Genomic DNA, 23,005 nt, shown 5'->3' with positions numbered 1-23,005 from the left:
TGCTACGTCGTATTTGATGATAATATAGTACATGTTGTTAATATGTATTATATATTGTAAACTGATAAAATGTATTAATATTTTTAGTAAGTTTGACTTAATCCCTTTAAAGTCTGTGGAAAATTTTTAAATTAAACACACTGCTTTTATATTTTTATTAAATTTAATTTGAACATTTCTGTTTTAGAAATTGCGTTATGAACTTACTTTATTACTTAAACCTTCTGACTTTTTTATTTAAACATTTGTTATTCAAACATAATTCTTGTTTGTATGTACTTATTTTAATTGCAATTAATTTTTTCACATGCATGTATGTGAAGATTTATTTGTATTTATAAATAATTCAATTTAATTTATAATTTACAATTGTATTTATAAATAATTTTGTTATAAAGTATGTGTGTGATATCTTTAAATATTCTACTTTCATATTTTTAAAATCTTGAATTCTTAAATCCATAAATATTTGATCTACGAACATTGAGAAGTTTATTGGGATTTTGAAAATTTGAAGAGATGGAAATTTGGAATCATAGAAATATAGAATGGTAGAAAACTAACAATTTAAACACTGTAAAATTAAAAAATTTGAAAATTCATAAATCAAGAAATATAGAAATTTGGAAGTTTGGAATGTTAGAGAATTAAGAATTTGAAAATTTAAAAATTTGATCATTCCGAAATTTGGACATTTGAAAATTAAAAAATTCATCAATCTAGCAATGTAGAAATTATGAAGTTTGGAATGTTAGAAAATTAGTAATTTAGACATTTGAGAATTTGAGAATTCAGAACTCTAGAAATATAGAAGTTTGAAAGTTTGGAATCTTTGAGAAATCTGAAAGTTAAAAAATTTGGACATTGAAGAATTTGCAAATTTAAAAATTCGTTTTCCAAATCTTCAAATTGTAGTATTTATTAAAAAATCCGGTAATTCAATCTTTCGAAAATTTGGATATTTCCAAACATCAAATGCATATGAAAAAAGATATTTCATAAATTGTTATTGCAAAATGGTAAGTAATTCTGATGTAGAAATAAATTCTTGTAGATACAATTCATTCTATGACACGTAATTCCAACAGTAGGAAGATATGATAGTATTTTTTCTAATATCAGTGCAGCAGTCATTTTATCAGAAGAATGAAAGAATATCATAAAACTTGAGCATGTTGCTGATTACTTTTGCAATATTTAATGGATAATAACATGAGTTCATTTTTTTTAGATACAGAATTCTTGTAGAGTTAATTGAACATCACAGTTTGATCGTACGGTGGGTTTCTTCACATACGTTCACACACTTAAATATTTTATTTACATTCTTATATTATTAAACATTCGTATTTTAGTATCTTATTTACAAGAAAAGTCACGTAGGTCTCAGCTTTCTTATTTCAACTTCGATTGTTATTGTTTAATAAAATGTTTAAGACTTTGCATCATTCAAAAGTGGACATTTATATTTATTTAAATTCCAGAGACTTATATTTACTTATTTTTATTTCGTTTCACATAAATTGTAATAAAAGTTCAAAATAATAATTGTATAAAAGTTTTTAAATTTTAATAACATTAGCTTATTATTTACCTACCGATTAGTATCTTTTCGAATATAAATTACTTAATAATTTGACTATAATTTTGTCGTTTAATAACATTTGATTTCATTTATATAAATATATAATACATCCATGATTCACTGCATTAAAAATACTGGAGAAAGAAGTATTAGTGGATTTTAAGTTAAAAGTACATTTTATTTAATGTTAATAATTTCATTAAAAATCAGAACATTTTATATTTTGTTCACTTGTGATTTTACTTCTTCTTCCTTTCTATTTTTTCTGTTGCTATATGAATGTAAAAATCGGGTGAATTAAATGAGTTAACTACCAATTAACTACCAGATTTAATTAGTCAAATTATTTCAACCACTTGAATTAATTATTTCGACAATTGAGGAACAATAATATTGCTGATTATTCATGAAAAATAATTTTGTTGAAATCGTTAATAAATATAATATGTGTGCATATTTTTAAACTTATTATACATGCCATATGTGTAATTTTTATTATACATATTTAATATTAATATTTTTATATTACATATGAACAGACTTGTAGTAAATATATTGTATACATACCGATTCGTAATAAACACAACATTGTGTATAGTCAGATAAACGGATCACACATGTACAGACTTCTAATAAACATATACATATGTGTATACATATATGTATATCTGTATTATGTATATCTGTATTTGATTTGTAATGAACACATTATATTTGCACATACTAATAAATGCATTATACTTGTTCTCTAACAAAGTTGTCTTTCAGAAGGTTTAATATTTTCATTCCGTATAACCATAACGAAGGCAACCATCCCCATATATGACATCCTGTTACAATCGACATCTCGATGTAACAATCCAATATCATTACACGACATGCACTTTACAACTACCGTTTATTAAATAAGACAAATTTTTGAAGGTTCATAAATTAGATTGCCATTTCAGTGTCATTCGTTTACCCCATTAAAAGCGTTAACCCATAAAAGTACTGACCCGAATATTCTCAGTAAAGCTACATAAACATTAACTCGATTGACTCCACGTAACTCGGTCAACCTCGACAATGCTGTACACCCTTTCGAGTTTCATCTTTATCGTTACTAGCAACCCGTTGGTCTGCGACAAAAAAAGGAATATACCCCCTCACGGATGAGTTGGTCACGAGTTCTCGAGAATTTCTAAATTTATAATCGTATTTCGAAGTTCGACCGTATACTATCGGACCGCTGACACTCGGGTGTGCGCGTGTTAAGAACATTTTCAGACACTTGCAATTCAAACTGAATGTTTCAAAACGTAAATGAGTATGAATACTTTATGGGGTCTCTAAATAGGGTATCGCAAGGTTAGGGTATACCTTCGCTGTTATGTTCTCTGAGGTACAAGAAAGAAGTAGATAAGCAAATAAAGATAAAATATAATTCAAATAAATATACGTAAATTATAATTGGATACGAACAAAATAAAATACATGTAAATACAAATAAACACATATCAATATAATTACATACAAATAAAATAGAGCACAAATAAATATAAAAATCATTCATTTTCATAAAAATAAAATAGAATAAGTATGTTCAAATATAGAATTTAATTTAGTTTAGAAAATTATCTCAAAAATCTTTTGTATTGAATATTTTAAAAGTATAAAAAAGATTTAAAAATTTCTACTTTGCAAATAATAAAAGCAGTAAAATATTCGGAAAATATAATTAAAATAAATGATAGATGAAATATTCTAAATTAAAAAGTTATATTAAAAAATTCGACATTAACAAGATTTTGTATTTATTTAAAAAATTTCTATTTTACAAATATCAGCAGCGTTGAGCATTTAAAATACATTTAAAATAATAAATGATTCTAAATTGAAATATTGTACACAAAAGTTTGTAATTTACCTTGACAACATTTTGCGCAAAATATTTCAAAGAATCGATGCACGTATGAGTTTCGAAAATTCCTGTTTTGCAAATAGTAGCAGCAGCGTCACCCCAGGGTAAACCTGCGAACTAACCCCATTGATTTTTCGCCGCGAGCGTACCGCCACCGTTCTCGTTTACCAAATAAGGAGACTCCGAATCGCGCCACTATACAACCCAACCCTCAACGAGCATCATGGCCGTCCGTTGACTGACAGTTGTTGCACTTTCTTCGGGTACTTGTTGACCATTCCCGGACTTCGGCTTTCACCTGTCATCGTCATGTATTCGCGTTATCGGTCGCGGTCACGGTGAGTTCGTAAAAAAAATTTCGTAAACGTTTTACAACGAACCACGTTAAATTTTGATCCTGTCGACCTTCAAGAAGTGAATTCTCTTTCTGCACCCTCGGACCGGCTTTATTTCGAATGTGACTTCCGGATTTCGGAAGTTTATGTGACGTTTGCTTAGAAATCGTTTTAGCCCGTGATTTACGAACGGTGGTTATGACATTATCGTGATAATATTTTGCCGATTTCGAGCACGCTTCCGCGTGGAATTTCGAACGTAAACATTTATTCTATTCCCATGCCGGATAACGTTATTTCCGATCGCTCTTAATCGATCGGAACAGAAACGCCGTGGATCTAAATTAAATCTTATTCGATTACGTATCCGTTTGGCTATGGCAGAATTGAAATAAGAAATACGATGAATAGTGAAATAACTTGATTGGTGTGTGAACTTGCGGATGTGGAATTGTAATTCGAAAAATAGCGAATAATTTGAAAATCTGGATGATTCAGCGTGCCGGGAGAAATTTACGGTATATGTGTTTTTCTGCTAAAAATAACGGAGACATTCGTCCGTACATTGGAATCTGTCGGAGACAATTTTAGATTCAGCAAACTCGATCGTTGTCCTCTCACATGTGAGCACTCCCTGCGGTCTAACGTTTGTCAGGATTTTTAGTAAAATCCTGAAATAAAATTAGCGAAACTGACACAAAGTTTGTTGTATTTCATGTTATTAATTTGCTGTTTTTGACAAGTGACAGATTGCTGTTCATTACAAAACCATTTGGAATTTCTAGTTAGGTTGCGGAAACTGAACATGATCTCTATGCACCTCATTTTTAACTTTTTTAAGTAAAACAGACAAACAGTCTGTTCCAATGGACAAACTTCCATTTTTATTAAGGTTTTCATCAAACAATTTTTTTTTTATTTATTTAAGTTTAATGTTGCTTTTAAAGTTTTTCTGTTTAATTTCTTTGTTATTGTATACCATATTTAGAAATTAGTGGATATTTTGTAGTAGAGTTGTGGATTAATTTTTGCTGCTTTTTGTTTCAAATACTTTTGAGCTATTATTGGATATTAAGGGTTTATGGTGCTTCTGTGCCACCACAATCCGATGAAATATGTTCGGTGGTTAATCCCTATTGACAGAATTCATAGTATGATGGGATTATTTTGTCCATAACGTAGTTTTGAGCAGTTGTGGTTGAAACATTTTTCTTTGTTTCTACCATCGCATCTACTACAATGGTTATTAATAATAATAATAGTCATTAAATTGCAGTAGTAAATTATTTTTTTAAGGCAGATCTTATAAGCTGAATTTACAATAAAAAATGGCACATTTGTAGAAATTTAAAATAGTAATGGATTACGTCTAAATTTCAATGTGTTGAAGTTTCAAAATTGCATAAATCTAAAGCTTTAGGGTATGAATGTTTCAAAATCTAAAAATTCTTTAATTCCAATGTATCAGAAATTCTGAAATTGCAATATCCTAATATTCAAAAGTTCTAAAATTCTAGTATCATAAAATCCGATAATTGCAACATTCCTATATCATAACATTAAAAAATTCTAAAATTTCAGAATTCCATAATCAACAAATATTAAAATTCCATTGTTTCAAAATAAAAAACCTCTAATATTCTAATACCACAACATTAAAAAATTCTGAAATTTCGAAAGATTTAAAGCTTTAAAGTTTTAAATTTTGAAATATAAACTTTCAAAGTTGGAAATTTCCAAATTTGGTAAATACAGAAGGTTCATAGGTATACTATCTAGTACTTTTTGCGTAAATAGTAGAAAATTAAAAAAAATAGAAGATGAGAGAGTTGTAATATACTTTACTGTACACAAGGATATATTACGTTTTTATACTTGAATTATTTCTCGAGAACTGAAGATCTTTAGTTTTTTAAATAAAATTCTATGTATTCTTCATGTCATCTGAGCGTGTATCAAAATTTGCGGCTAATTGTGTTCTTTTTTTTCTACGGCACTCATTTCACCCAAACATTTTGCCGCTAAAACAAACTGGTGTTCACTTGGTGCTACTCTATTTAGAAATTCTTCTCGGTACTTTACTTTGTTATGTCCTTTATTTTTACTGCTCTCGTAATGAATGCGCACCATTTCTGTTTTCTCTTAAATAACGACACGTTGCACTAAAATATCACTAAACGCTTTCTGAAACAACACTGCGACAGCAACAACGCAAGCTTAATCATAACACAAAGTTACCAAAAGTGTATTCTAGCTAATTGAAGTCACATTGAACACGAAATGAGAACATATCTATAATGAATATCGGTAAATAGTAATACGAAATATTCAAAGTATTTCTTCTGTTTTCGACCTTGGTTGACCCAAAGGCCATCGTATGTTCACAGTTGAACTCGTTTTGATACACACTTTCATATGATATAACAGAATACGTAGCAATCCATTTAAAAAATTGATCGCCATCATTTCTCGAGAAGTAATGCAAGTATAAAAAGATGATATATGACCTAGTGTTGCCAGTGAAATATATTATAACTCTCTCCTCTTCCATTTTTTTGAATTCCTAAATGCTTACTCAGAAAAACCTAGATACTATCTATCAATACCTTGTATATTTTTCATGTCTTATGTGCTGTTTTTATTGCTTTTAACATTACACCCAGTAACGAATAGTTTTTGTTATAATATTTATATCTCTTGTAGAATTTATTCCATGAATATGTAATTCATATATTTTCGATATTTCTTATAGAATGTTCTGAAATGTGTTTTTCCTCTTCCATTTTTTTGAATTCCTTGCCATTTACGCAAAAGATGCTAAATAGTTTAATTTATAGACTCCTTGTATGTAATAAGGAGATATAAATTGGTGGCAACAATATAACGCAACATGTAATAACAACGTAATTTTTGATATAGCGTGGTATTTAATCATGAATACGCCATGTAAGACGTGCGGCTTCTAAAAATTTCAAAGGGTACCATTATTGAAAGTTTCAAACATTTTCATGAAATCGTTTCATCACAATGTTACAAACGATACAATTTAGGACTAATAAAAGTTTAAGGACGGCATTAGATTCCGCTTCAATTGACGTTATGTCCCCCTGAATCTTTCATCATTTCAGGTGAGGTCAGCATAGATTAGCTTCGTTGGTCGGAATTAACAGAAGGTTCATTTCTCGTTGACGAGTTCGTAGAATTCGTCGAGGTCTGCGTTTTGCGTGCTTTGTGTTCGTACACGTACACTCAATCATAAAAGTCTTCGTGTACGAAATTTATTTCCAATATTTGTAAAGTACTTTTCGTAATAAATTAAGCTTCCTTTACATCTTCTAAATTGCAAAACTTTTATTTTTGGAAATAAATACTGAATAGTCGAATGCAGAACTTAGAACAAATTAAATATAGTTGCTGGTATTGAAATGCATCAAATTATGAATGAAAACATTATTTTATTTTTATTTATACGTACGATGCTCTTTTTTCAGATGCCTTTCATTTTATAAATAATATCCACTGAAAGAAACTCTCAGACTGAAGATGGGCAAGCTTTTGAGTCTCCTGGCTCGAGATGAGTCTACCTGTTGCACGCCTCAAAAATACGATGTCTTTTTGGATTTTGAAAGTAAGTACCTCGAGTACATTTACTTAAAAATTCCTTTGAAATTGCGTCTTTGTGTGCTGCTTGTATTTCTTATTCAAACTTCACTTTCCTGTTCAATAGAATATGATGTTCAGATATTATCGGCTCAGAAGATGGAAATTTTCAAATTTTGTTTTAAACAGCAAGTGATATTTAAATGTGTAGTTAATATCTATTTACTTGACATTGATATGTAACTTAGCTGAGAAAGTTAAACTCAATTTTAACTTTATCTTATCGATTAAATACGCTGGGTGAAACCTCGTATACGTTGATATTAACTTCGTCTGAAACTAATTAGTTTTAAAGGGGTGTAGCGTTTTTTAGGGAGATATTCGATTACAAATTTAATGCACTGAGATTCTAAAAGGTATTCATTGTTTTATCCATTTGTAGAATTGTATTTCAATGGAAAGTTATTATTAATCATGTTATGTGATGATCTTTGATTCTCTATATTCCTGCTCTTTTAAAACATTCTTAAGATTATTTTCAGCACAAAATTTCGCTAACCAAACTTCATACTTTTATTTTTGACACTTTTATTATATATACAAATCTGCAGGGTATCTAATAACAATAATAATAAATCTATTACTCTATCTAACAAATCTAGTAATCAATCTATTAATAACAGTATAAAGGACATCTCTAAAGTCTGACCCCACTCTTACATTTTGGAAGCAGCTTCAAATACAGAAAGTTGTAGCATATCAAGGGAGACATAAAATAATGGCAACAGTTTGACCTTGGTTGGTCGTTTAAACATCTTCAGTTTCTTAAATAGAACCTCCTTTTTCATTGCACATTGTAGCCTTCGTCAAGACGTTTGCAAACCAGTTATCTTTGTTTTTTGTGCAAGTCATTCCCATGGTATGAAGCTTCACAGTTGACAGATCGTCGACATTGACATTACCCAAGATGCATTGCGTAGGTTGCATCAAAACGCCACCTATGTATCAACTTTGAAGCGTCATACCTTGAGATGACTTCCATAAAAAACGTAGGTAGTTTTGAAATGAGAGCTATAGTATGCAATAAAGAATGGGGTTCTGTTTAATAAACTGTTGTGACTTCAAACAATCCAAGGTTAAATTGTTGTCGTCATTTTACGTCTTGATGTCCTATAACTTTTATCCATACTTAACGCCGTTAGCAAAATACAAAGGGTCTTTAGAGATACTCTGTATGTTATTATTACAAGTAGCAATTATTTTGTAGGTTTAACTCCTTCCCGTACTTTGATGAGTCGACGCACTTATAGCTCAAATGTGACAAACCTTACTCAAATTTTGAATACCCTTCAACTTGAAATTTAGGTCCAGCTATAAGTTACATTATCAAGGATCCCTGAATATAAAATAGTTAAAACATTTTAATTTTCTTTGTTCGTTTTAATGTTATAGACCTGAATAGTTAGTCTTGACTGACGCATCTGTTACATAAATGGCACGAGAAAGGTTTAATAAAAATGATCAGATGATGATATTTAGTAATATTTTTTGAATTCCAGACGCACAACCTTCTGACATAGAACGAGAGACTTTTGAAGCGGTGCAAAGGGTTCTGAAAAATTCAGAATCCATCTTGGAGGAGATTCAATGTTACAAAGGGGCTGGGAAAGAAATCAGAGAAGCGATTTCGGCGCCTACGGAAGAGTGTCAACGGAAAGCTTATCTGACCGTTGCCCCTCTCGTCGCGAAGCTGAAAAGATTCTATGAATTTTCATTGGAACTCGGTAAGTGTTCATTTTTACGTCTTATTTACACCTTATTTAATCTTGCATGTAAAACTTATCTCCTTGTGCTTCGACGAGTCTCACTAGCGACGCACTTAATTAAATGTGAAATGTTGGCTCAAATGTGACACTTATTCAAATTTTGAATACTCAACTTGAAATTTAGATACGACTATAATTTGTGTAATCAAGGACCGTAGAATATAACATTTTAATTTTGTTTGTTTGTTTTAATATTATAGTTATGAATAAATTTGACTCATGCATCTCACAAGTAAATTGTAACTAAAAATGTAAAAATGTAAAAATCTATGAAACACTGGAATACTGACTTGTAAAATATTCCAAAAATGAATGCACCTTGTATTATCAACGAAAGTAAACAAAACTAAATTAATAGATATTTGTATATTTATGGTGAATTATATACAATTCAAATATGTTCAAATTGTTATAGAAGTTTTATACAAAGTCAAAGGCAAGTTGAAAAAATGGCGCCGAATATGAAATACCTGATTTTAACACTAAACCTACCGACATATAATGTGTACTCAATTTGAAATTAAAAATGAAGTTAAAAAATAAATAAATAAACGACGAAACATAAATTAGTACACATATTTATTCTTTACCTTGATGAAAATCAGTGCTGATTTCAAGGAATGTACTTTAACAAAATGTGTACCTTATAATAAGAAACTTGTAGGGCGGTCATTTGACCGGCTTGGTAGTTTTAGTGTTAAAAGCTTGCTAAAATAAGGTTTCCTTTTTTAACGAAATTAGCATTACAATATGACAAAATTAGTAGACATTTGTGTGTTAATGGCAAACTATTCAAAATTAAAGTATCTTTAAATTGTCATAAAAATAAACAGGTTCAAAAACGATGAGTTGAGAACATGGGGACTAGCATGCAACACCTAACCTTAAAAGCTTGTGAAACGTAAATACTTGTCTTTTCACCGAAACTAACGATGAAATATAACGAAATTAGTAGATATGCAGGGTGTTACCTGTAACGCTACTCACGATTTTTCTCCCACTTGCAGCCACCTTACGAAAAAAAGTTTGGAACAATATTTGCAGGGTATGAAGTGGACAATAGATATTAGTAAAGCAAATTTTGAAAACAATTTGTTTTCTTCGCAAAGTCAAGGTCACCTTGGGGTTTCTAAATAGGAACATACATTTTTTTTTATTCATAGCTTTAGAGAACATCGAGACGAATTCAAAACATATATTACATGATATTTTTATTAATATATTACTCGATTAACAGAAGTGGAAATGTGAAGTACTTAGCTTTTGACTTTAGTAGTGTAATCATTATTTGGTTCCAAAGAGATTACTGAATATAAACACGCGACTAGAATGTAAGAAAAATACACTTTATTTAATTACATGTTCAAAATGTATACCGCCTTCCATCGCGTAATATTCCGGCCTTTCATTTTACATTTCCAATTCTATAAATCGAGTAATATGCTAATAAAAATATCATGTAATATATGTTTTGAATTCTTCTCGATGTCCTCTAAAGCTATGAATAAAAAAAAAATGTATGTTCCTATTTAAAAAACCCAAGGTGACCTTGACTTTGCGAAGAAAACAAACTGTTTTCAAAATTTGCTTTACTAATATCTATTGTGCACTTCATACCCTGCAAATTTTATTCTAAACTTTTTTTCGTAAGGTGACTGTAAGTGGGAGAAAAATCGTGAGTAGCGTTACAGGTAACACCCTGTATGTTAATGCTGAATTTTACAAAATTCAAGTGCCTATTCATTGTTAGAAAATTTGTGAATATGTTCGAAAAAGGAAAGTTAAAGAAACGCTAGCTAATGTAGAGTCATCTGACTTAGAAACTTGCCACATGTGAAAGCATATTATATTTTAAACGAAACTACCACTAAGATATATCAAAATTAATAAATATTAACATATTAAGTGAATTATACAACATTTAAATATTTTCAAGTTACTATAAAAATTGTAAAGAAGTTTAGTAGGGGTGAGTGAGAAAAATGGCGCCTAATATGCAACACCTGATCTGAAAAGCTTGCGCAAAACACATACATTGAAACTAGCATTGAAATATATTAAAGTTAATGAATATTCGTATAATAATGGTTAGCAATGCAGAAATATAAATATCTGCAAATTATTATTAGAATTGTAAAGAGGATCAAATCTAACCTAATGTAGGATGCATACGAAATAAATTTGTATTCAGTAAAATTATTTTTAAGGTACAAAACTAAAAAACTTTGAGGTAAATAAGTTAAATTAATACTTTAGATTCTTATCGCCTAAAGCAAAATTTGCAAAATTTTCACTCATGTATCTTAACTACTCAATTTAGCAAAACATTTGTGAATCATACTATTTCATTACTAATTAGAGAACAGCACAAGCAAATTCGAATATAAAAAAATAATGTTACAATTAGATGAAATCCTAGATTAGTGTTCTGATTGTTACAACAGAGCAATTCCAGTATCTAGTACAAGATAAAATTATTTGTCAAATGTTTGACTCACCGGTTTTCTATTCTCCCGAAATACTATCTGTTAATAACGTTTGGTCTGTGTGCTACCATATTGTCATCATCTTTTATGTCGCTTTTATCATAAGCGAACGTTCTGTACCTTGATAAGAGAACAGAAAACAATATCAATCGACGGTAAATAGTGCTTTTGTGAAACTGAAGGGACTATCTGAGATATGAACATACATAGGGTTTTTCTAGACTGTTCTTGATCCCAACGTGTAAATCTATGCGTTATGTTTGCTTTTGGGATTATTTGAAGATGGCTAATTTGAGATAATTTTCTCCGTACAAATCTCCTCTGTTTGGATAGAATTTTCTGTATTTGCTGTTGGTGCGATTTTAAAAAATCGAATAAAAGTTTGATAATCTTGTGCTCATTATTTGTTGCGGAAAATTCTTATGGCTTTTGAGTTTAAATAAATTTAAATAGATTTGATTAAAAGATTTTTAAGAAATATGCAGGTTTGTCGAACAGAGAAAGAGTTGTATTTCATAAAGACAGTGGCTAGGCAAGTATAGTCAAGAACAAAGGGTTCCATCAGAAAAAATATGAAGTACAAGAAAGAAGAGCTATTTATTTAATTTTAGAGATTTTGGAGATTTGAGAATTGATTCAGAATTTGATGTTGAGAATTGAGAATTTTGGGGTTTTGTGATTTATGGATGGGGGAATGAAGAATTCCTGGAAACTTTCAATTACGGAAATCTTCATTTCCTAAATTGCAAATTCCAAAATAAAAAAATTTTGAAATATTTACTTTTTTATATTCTCAAATTTCCGGATTTTCATATTTAAATTTTCTAAGATCTCACATTTTTCATTCTCTATAGTTACAAATTTCTAAACTTCGTAACATCAAAAATTTGAAATTTTCAAATATTTGAATTCCTAGATTTCTAAGTGTCCAAGTTTTACAATTTTTTAATTTCCAATTTCTAAATTTCCAGATTTCCAAACTTTTAAATTTCCAATTTTCTATATTATCAAATTCTCAAATTCCTAAACATTTTAAATCCCCACATTTCTAAATTTGCCACTCCCTCGAATTTCTAAAATTCCCAAATTTTCTAATTTTTACAATTTCACGTTTACAGATTCCAAAATCCTCGAATTTCAGAATAAAAAATCATCAAACTTACTCAAATCATTAAATTCTCTAATTTTTTCATTTTTCCCAAATTTTCAAAATCTTGACATTTTCAAATTCTAAAACCTTCAAATTTCTAAATTTCTAAATTTTCCAATGAAAACCAGATTTGCTACTGACTGTACATCGTTAAGTACTCATTGTCAGGAAAAATTGAGTGAATTGGAATGGGAAGTAATCAGTCATCTTCTATGTACAGTCCTGCTCAAAAGTTATGAGATGTACGACACTTTTCCATTTTGTTTTATTCATTTACAGAAGCAAACTTTTTTTACAAAAGAGAACTGTACCGTGGAGGAAGAAAAATTATATATTACTAGAAAAAATTACATATTATAGAACATTCTATAAGAAATATAGAAAATATATAAATTACATATTATATTAATGAAATATAGCACATTTTATCACAGATATAAATATTATAACAAAAACTATTCGTTACTGGGTGTAAAATTAAAAGCAATAGAAACGATACATAAGACATGAAAAATATACAAGGTATTGATAAATACTATCTAGGTTTTTCTGAGTACGCAATCTGGCATTCAAAAAAATGGAAGAGAAGAGAGTTATAATATATTTCACTGGCAACACTAGGTCATATATCATCTTTTTATACTTGCATTACTTCTCGAGAAATGATGGCGATCAATTTTTTAAATGGATTGCTACGTATTCTGTTATACCATATGAAAGTGTGTATCAAAACGAGTTCAACTGTGAACATACGATGGCCTTTGGGTCAACCAAGGTCGAAAACAGAAGAAATACTTTGAATATTTCGTATTACTATTTACCGATATTCATTATTGACATGTTCTCATTTCGTGTTCAATGTGACTTCAATTAGCTAGAATACACTTTTGGTAACTTTGTGTTATGATTAAGCTTGCGTTGTTGCTGTCGCAGTGTTGTTTCAGAAAGCGTTTAGTGATATTTTAGTGCAACGTGTCGTTATTTAAGAGAAAACAGAAATGGTGCGCATTCATTACGAGAGCAGTAAAAATAAAGGACATAACAAAGTAAAGTACCGAGAAGAATTTCTAAATAGAGTAGCACCAAGTGAACACCAGTTTGTTTTAGCGGCAAAATGTTTGGGTGAAATGAGTGCCGTAGAAAAAAAAGAACACAATTAGCCGCAAATTTTGATACACGCTCAGATGACATGAAGAATACATAGAATTTTATTTAAAAAACTGAAGATCTTCAGTTCTCGAGAAATAATTCAAGTATAAAAACGTAATATATCCTTGGGTACAGTAAAGTATATTACAACTCTCTTATCTTCTATTTTTTTTTAATTTTCTTCCGTTTACGCAAAAAGTGGTGGATAGTATATCTATGACCATCCTGTATATACCAAAATAGTTTTGAATGATAATTGACGGTCTTTGTGAAGTTTTGAATAAATTATTGTACGGATCTGTTATCGCACGCATGCAAAGGAGTCTCGCTATATGGCCCCAAGGCACGTGGCTGTAGAAACGAATTGTGAATTGGACCATATAAACGGAACTCCTTTCATACAGCACTTGATTGTCAAAACCTTTAGAGATCTCTTCAAGCGAGAATATAGTTCTGACTTTGCAATGTCGGATTACCTGTTTAGGTCGTTATAAAACTTTCTGTGGTGAACAAGAAGACTGTTGACGAATATTTCTATAGAGACATTTAGAGTTAGAGACATTTCATGTTAGAAATTGCTGTTAACAATAAACAGTCTATTAAAGATGAAATAGTTGGTCTTATTTTTATAGTAAGTGATTAAAGTACTAAAATCACTTGCAATTGATAAATAGATAAATTACATAATAGATACATTCGATGATAGATAAATTAGGTAACAGGTAAATTATATAATGAGTTAGATAATGGATAAATTATGCAATAGATGAATTAGATAATAGAAAAATTAGATCATTGTCTAATAATTTTTTTGTAGTGAAATTAACTTTTAAATAACTTTTAACATAGTTAAATACATTCCTACTATTTTTCTTTTATAATTTATATTTTTTTGTGAAGTGTAAATATTATTGCAAACATCGTAAAAAAATTCAAAGATTAATTGATATAAAGGTTAATTAATACAAGTAGTTCGAATTAATTTGATCATCCACTGTAAAATCGACATTTCAAAATATTTAAAAAAGGGACAAAACTTGTTGATCAACCCTTATATGTTAAACTAAATTCATTTTTTCAATATATAGGTACTTTTATCGATCGCAGATTTTAATTTTAGCTCGAATTGTCGAGATGGACTATTTAGTTTTTTTACGTGCAGGTGTATTCAGTATTTGATTGCGACTGCCATAACATCCGTTACAAGTAAATAGAAACGTAAAAAGTTAAATGTCGATATCGATTGAGCAATGCACCGTGAAGGATTATTGTTCAGCTTGAATATTTCTGCATACACAGTGATTGGAAACCGATATCGCAGCTTCAACATAAGTAAAACCGCTGGTAAACTTTCAAAGTATTTATTGCTTTTATTCTACATAAAGCCAGGTTCAATCAAGCGGATTGGAAATGTTCGTTAATACACAAACTAAAAGAGTAAAGTTTTTAAATATAAATTTACATAAATATTAGGTAAACTAGATTACATAAGTTGCGTACTAGGTTTTATAATGTAAGTACACATACTATCTAAAATGTAAAATACAAAATTTGTAAAATTTTAATAAATATAGTTTAATCGTGAATTTTCAAATTCTCAATTTCCACATTAATTTTTATTTTTCCAAATTAAAAAAATTTACAAACCATGTAAAATTAAAGCAAAGACTTTAGCAGTTAATGGGTTAATTTTATTTTTGTTTCAGAAAAAGTGGTACCAAAAATCCTGGGTCAATTGTGTTCAGGGAATCTCTCTCCGACTCAGCACCTGGAGACTCAGCAGGCGTTGGTGAAACAATTGGCGGAAATATTAGAATTCGTCTTAAAGTTTGACGAGCACAAGATGAAGACTCCAGCTATTCAGAATGATTTTAGTTACTATCGGAGGACTCTGACAAGAGCATCCCTGGCGCGACAGGGTAACGCTGAAAAGGACCTCGTGGTCGGGAATGAGCTCGCTAACCGAATGTCCTTGTTTTACGCCCACGCAACACCCATGCTTCGCGTTCTGAGTCACGCGACCATTACTTTTTTGATGGATGTAAGTGATATTTCCTATCTTCTTTCTGCACTATTCCATTTTTTTGCTGTTCTACCTTATCGATTCTGCTAGCGTCAGCAGAAATTCTGAACGTTATTTTCTAACGTTACTGTTAGATTCATAATTGAACAATAAACTACATGTAGTTTTTATTTCATTTTTTATGTATATTTCACTCTTGTTTTATATTCGAATTGATTAATCATTTGATGTAAGGAAAAGGAGTTTATTTTTGATCAACGAACAATTGATTTTTTTTTTTCATTTATTGCAAACCGTTGCATGTATAAACATTGGGTTTTATGTTGGCAACCTTTGCATGCACAAAAATTGGCTGTTACATGTGTTGTCAAACCTAACTTCAATATTATAATTATGATGACAATTACAATTAACTCTACTATAACTATAATAAACTCTATTATAATTGCTTGAATGCTTAATAACTGTCTGACATTACTGTTGGGTCTAATAGCAATCTAACATTATTATTAGTCTAATACTTATGTTTGACATGTGTTGTCAAACCTAACTTCAATGTTATAAGTATGATGACAATTAGAATTAACTCTACTATAACTATAATAAACAATAAATTCTATTAGAACTGCTGGAACGTTTAATAACTGTCTGACATTACTGTTGGGTCTAATAACAATCTAACATTACTGTTAGTCTAATAGCAATCTAACATTACCATTAATTTACCTTGATGTTAGAGAATTAACGTTCAAATTTGAAATTCCATTTTTATTCTATTCAGAAAAATGTTACTCAACAAACTTTAAGATTCTTTCTTTTTATTTATGACATGTAATTGCTTCTTACATTAAAGTTTAATTAAAAACTGTAAATTATCAAGATGGATAACTTCTAACGAACGATTAATTGTCATAATTAACATCTTGAAGTTAATTAGTTTTTATAAACTATTATAGTATAAAAATATATTTATTTTATTTAATTGATATGTAGGTATATTAATATTTAACAGATTTCATATTAGACATTATTTACAGTTATATATAATTAAAAATTACCAATTACTGCGAATAATAGTTGAATGAAAACATAATGTTTCATTCAAAATACAAGGTTAATGATATAAGATACAATATCTTTCTTCCTGTTGAAATGTAATTACGTGTGATGCTTTACATAATATCTAACAAACAATTATTCTTTATATTTCATGTCGTAATCATTCTATTTTCATGACATAATTTCCTATTTATGATTTTTCCGCCTTTTTGAAAAGTTTCCAAACAATTTATCTCGCATAAATTTTAAATAAGAAAGCTTTCGTTGCTAGCGTATAATATAGTGTAACGATGTGTGAAGAAAGTAAAGCAATTTAAATAACGATGTGCACTGAAGCAGAAAATTAAAAATGAACGTGAAAGAATTCAGAGAACAATAGTTCTCGGTACGTTTACGGACATAATAGATAATAGATCCGCTCAAATTGGGCTGGCTACTTTAATTGGGACAATAGAGGAAGCGGTTGTTTATTACATTATGTTCCACCCTACTAAATTATAAGTTTCGGTTTTGAAAGGAAATCTCTTACCAGCTTTTATAATTGGCTTATACAATTTTATGTACGTACAATTTTTATGCAATTTTAAAAATGAAAGTTGGATATTTAAATGTGTGCGTTAGTGAACAAAAATAAATTAGTTTGATACCCAAGATAGAGTTAACTTTAATTTAACTTGTATACATCACATAGGTTTGAGGTTAGGTTAGATTGTATCATTGTATCAGTTTTATAAGTGTTTCTTTGAATGGAATTATTTTACACTAAAATTTGATGAGTTTGAAAGCAATATTTTGAATAAAAATGTAATTGTGTCCTATTTAAATGGATGACAATGGATAACAAACAACCATTTTACAATGGCTGACATTGTAAAAAATCTCGAAGACATGAGATTTATCAAAACAAACTGACACCTTTAGTATTTTTACTGGGGAGTCAAATGACATTAATTTTTTAATGCATGGGCGTCTTCAAAGTTATTTCAAGGTCATCTCTTTTTACCATAAACCCACATGAAGGAACGAACGTCTTTTGTTTGATAGATTTTGTCAACATTGAATTCACAACAAAATTTCTTAAAATATGTACTTGATTTTTTATGTTTATATCAAAAATATTTTTTCTATTAAAATGATAACGTTACTTTCTTCTGGAAAATTTTTTATTTCATTTAAGAACATTATAATAAATGCTCGAAAATTTTTGCCTCAACTTCTAGACACTTATTAATTCGTTTAATACATGGGTCAGTTTTTCTTAAATCACGTATATTCGAGATTTTTTACAATGAGAACTTAAAAGAGACACCCTGTATAATTTGTTATTCATTTTATATTCAACCACACATTTTATGTATTGTTTGTAAACTTCTATAAACTTTTCTTTTACGTAAAGTTTAAAATAAAAGTGTGCCTTTATTTAAATAGTTTGTTGAAATTGCATAATATTTACAAATGTATCATTTATTTAAAGAGAAACAATGTAACAATTTAATCTTTTTATGTTTTTATGAAGAAAGCCACCTTGAGGTTAATGATAACAGGTATAATGTAATAACGTAATTAGAAAGAATGTTGAATACTAACAAGGGACATTACCCAATCGCCAATCGCCGATTTTGATGCGCTTTGAGTATGATATAGAACGCAAAAAAATATTTGACACGTATTTTTTTTTATCGGCCATCGTTCATGCTGAAGGGGTGAAAATGGCCCCCAAAGTTGGGGTTGCAAAACATATTTTCTCGAATATCTCAGGAACTATTAGGCCTAGACAAAAAATTAAAAGTGCAAATTTTTCTGTTTTAGAAGGCCAATAACATGGCCTAAGTGGATTTTTGAAAAATTTATTTGTTTAAAAAATATGTTAAAAATTAACATTATTTTGCAAATTTTTTAAATAAAACTTTGTACTATTTTGATCAAATTTTACACATGTAAACTATAGGTCAAAAAACAAAATACGGATAAATTGGAATTTTTAATTTCCCTTGTGGAAAAAATATTATTGTCGTTGAAGTTATACGTACATTTTATACCTTCCGTTCGGTGCACAATTGATTTTTATACGTAATATTCTGGAAATTGTATTATATTACATTTTTTACACTAACTTATTTAAAAAAAAGAATTTGAAGGTCCAAAGGTGCCTGTAAAAAAATATGCCGTTTGAGTCAGATATCGCATTTGATCCGCGTTATGGGCGCGTACTGGTGGCAGTATTCGACGCACGGAGGATCTTAACGCGTAAATTGTACTTGTGCGAAGTGTAATATCTTCATAATGATGTAGAATACGTGCAATTAAAGGAATTACACATGTTGATTAAGAATTTTTTCACGATTGTAAAATATATATTATTAGGTTGGGTAACTTTGAAAATACCACTTTTTTAATAATTTTTTAATTTTTTTAAATTTTTATAAGAAATATCATATCCAAATAAAACTTTGACAGTTTTAAGTATTAAAAAATCGATACTGGATTAATACAACCTTCTGATGTATGTGGTTATAGAACATGGAAAAATTTCGCGCATTAAATATTAAATCTTTTGCCTGCGCTAGATTTACAAATTAACGTACGGGCATGGGACATAATTATCAAAATGTGTCCTTTAATTCATAATCAATTGTCCGCACCTAGGTATAAAAAACTGTTTAAGTACGCATGGTTACAGTATGGTTGCATCAGTAGTAGATTGGAACATTTTGATAATCCCGTTACGTTTACTATCGTTTATAATACATTAGAAATTCATTTCAAAATAAAACACATAATTTTGAAAATTATAAAAAGACTATAATTTCAGTGTTACTATATATCTTACAATCATAAAGCAATTCTTGATCAACAGATGTAATTCCTTTAATTGCACGTATTCTACATCATTATGAAGATATTACACTTCGCACAAGTACAATTTACGCGTTAAGATTCTCCGTGCGTCGAATACTGCCACCAGTACGCGCCCATAACGCGGATCAAATGCGATATCTGACTCAATAGGCATATTTTTTTACAGGCACCTTTGGACCTTCAAATTCTTTTTTTTAAATAAGTTAGTGTAAAAAATGTAATATAATACAATTTCCAGAATATTACGTATAAAAATCAATTGTGCACCGAACGGAAGGTATAAAATGTACGTATAACTTCAACGACAATAATATTTTTTCCACAAGGGAAATTAAAAATTCCAATTTATCCGTATTTTGTCTTTTGACCTATAGTTTACATGTGTAAAATTTGATCAAAATAGTACAAAGTTTTATTTAAAAAATTTGCAAAATAATGTTAATTTTTAACATATTTTTTAAACAAATAAATTTTTCAAAAATCCACTTAGGCCATATTATTGGCCTTCTAAAACAGAAAAATTTGCACTTTTAATTTTTTGTCTAGGCCTAATAGTTCCTGAGATATTCGAGAAAATATGTTTTGCAACCCCAACTTTGGGGGCCATTTTCACCCCTTCAGCATGAACGATGGCCGATAAAAAAAAATACGTGTCAAATATTTTTTTGCGTTCTATATCATACTCAAAGCGCATCAAAATCGGCGATTGGCGATTGGGTAATGTCCCTTGTAAGTAAATAATTACTAGGGTGTAGAACTTCCAAAATGAGTAATTACCGAGACACTGTTCTGTAACACCTTTAGTCCCAACTGTGTCATAAAACGTATTCCACAGAGACGTATTTCAGTTCGTAAAACTGTTTGAACGTAAAAATCCGAAAATATTATACAAAGATAATAACAACACGATACCCAATAGTTTTTCATGTAATATTTTGCAATTATAGTTTGCAAGTATTAAAAAATTTTATTGAAATTGCTAAAATGAATATTGTATATTTTTCTTGTTAAGTTAATGTTGTACGTATCTAGTTATTAGACATTTACATTTCCATATGATATTTTCTCAAATTGTATACATCATTTTCCATGTTTTATCTTTGTTGTATGCTAAATACGTTATATTGATCTTTTCTGATTACATAGCCCACAGGGTTTATGTATCGTGCATACCTTTACATATCATGAATGCAAACATAAATATCCATAGCCCAGTTACAATGGAATTAATTAATGATAAAGTAGCACGTCAATTTTAAATTAGCAATATTTTAAGTGCTTCATTACCATCAACATTGCTGTTCTGTTACGTCATACGTTGTACTGGTAAATATTTTAAAACGTTACTTTATTTCAGAATGAAGATGTAGCTCGTGAAAACATTACCGAAACACTTGGTACCATGGCCAAGGTTTGCTTGCGCATGTTAGAAAATCCGTAAGTACTATAATCTAATAAATTAGAATTTTGATTATCGATCATGAAAATTTTTTATTTTACCCTGCTTAAATGAAAAAGATTGAAATTGCATTTATTTCGTAATAATTTTACTAGTAAAAATATGTTTAAAATTCGTGTAAACTGAATGAAATTTATTTTGAAGCCAGATCTACCATACTAGTTAAAATGACTGATTTTTAAATTTTATTTAAAAATTTCTATCATATTTTTTTCTGTAATTATGTAGTGACTTTGACAGTGACAATTAAAGAAATAATATAATGAATTTTATTTTCCTTTTATTTATTCAAAATTAAAGTAATCTGTGTAATGGTTACTTTTATAGTATAAAAGTAACTTAAAAATAAAACCATAATTTTTATAATAACCGGTACCTATCTAATTTTGATCTTTTTCGATCGATAATCTGATTACATGCATGAAAAACCAAATTTTCGAATATTCATGAAGATTAAATTTGTAAAAGTAAAAAATGTTTCACATATATGAATTGTTCTCAGGAATCTTCTGGCGCAGTTTCAACGAGAGGAGACTCAACTCTTTGTTCTGAGAGTGATGGTAGGGTTAGTAATCCTTTATGATCATGTTCATCCTCAAGGTGCCTTTGTTAAGGGTTCGAATGTCGATGTAAGTATAGCTTCGATCTATTATTAATATAAATGTTGGTAAAAAAGGTTATATTTAATACCGCAATGACGTTAGTTGCGTGGTCAAATGATCGTAGGATGTAAAAATAATGCTGTAATTAAGGATGTAATTTAAAAATAAGTAACGTCGTGATTCATAGCAAAGTATGTCGATATACATACGCTTTAAATATTTATGCTTAACATTATTTCTACCACAATTTTGTGCATACCTATTTCGACCGAAAGGTGTCTTTTGATACCTTTTTGTTTGAATGCAAATAATTGACAAAACTTGGGATTTTAATTTATCAAATGTAGATAATTTGAGGAATTATTGATACATAGATGTGGTTTTATTAGAGACTATCAGATTGTAAATTCTAACTTAATTCATCAATCTACAAAATATAAATATAAGATGTACTTACACTAAAATGCAACATGGCGGAACATAAGCGAATATCAGAGTTATGCCGCAACTGTATTTTCCGTTACTATTGAAATCGGAATTCTCTAATCTGATTATAAGGTGAAGTGGGGTAAGTGCAGACGGGTTTTTGTAAAGGTGGTATTTAAACGTAAGTATTTTCAGTCTGCTATGTAAATACTTAACGCTGTCGATATCGAACGCTTTGCTCAATTACTACTTTTTAATTAATATTAACTAGGACCTTAATTTTCCTTGTACATTTTGATTTTGATAGGAAATTGTTTAAAATGTCGACTACTCTGCACTTTCCCCGAAAATGGGGTAAGAGCGTAACTTGAAGTTAAATACTTTGAAACTTTATTTCATGTGCAATGGGGCAAAAGCAGAATTATTAACAAATCTGCTATAAAATGCTTTTTACTGCATTATGCAAGTGCTCTATACTGCAAAAAAGTACTCTTAGCTGAAATATAAAAGGGGATATAGTGAAACAAAACAACGAAACAAACA

General features: G+C 29.4%; 1 protein-coding gene across 2 annotated transcripts in view; it reads left to right on the top strand.

The window, feature by feature from the left end:
• Positions 1-23,005, top strand: part of LOC100880858 (CYFIP-related Rac1 interactor B) — a 63,813-nt gene that overhangs the window by 34,026 nt on the left and 6,782 nt on the right. The window contains exons 1-6 of one of the 2 annotated variants that reach the window (XM_012281741.2): positions 3,672-3,826; positions 7,315-7,451; positions 8,983-9,207; positions 15,741-16,075; positions 21,333-21,412; positions 21,937-22,063. In XM_012281741.2, the coding sequence (XP_012137131.1) occupies positions 7,367-7,451; positions 8,983-9,207; positions 15,741-16,075; positions 21,333-21,412; positions 21,937-22,063 (852 nt within the window). In that variant the 5' untranslated portion in view covers positions 3,672-3,826; positions 7,315-7,366. Of the gene's footprint in view, positions 1-3,671; positions 3,827-7,314; positions 7,452-8,982; positions 9,208-15,740; positions 16,076-21,332; positions 21,413-21,936; positions 22,064-23,005 lie in introns of those variants that run through there. The other variant, XM_012281740.2, reaches the window with a different exon arrangement.

Source organism: Megachile rotundata, chromosome 11 (genome assembly GCF_050947335.1).
Source record: "Megachile rotundata isolate GNS110a chromosome 11, iyMegRotu1, whole genome shotgun sequence".
NCBI lineage: Eukaryota > Metazoa > Arthropoda > Insecta > Hymenoptera > Megachilidae > Megachile > Megachile rotundata.
This window is presented reverse-complemented; position numbering and strand designations above follow the sequence as displayed.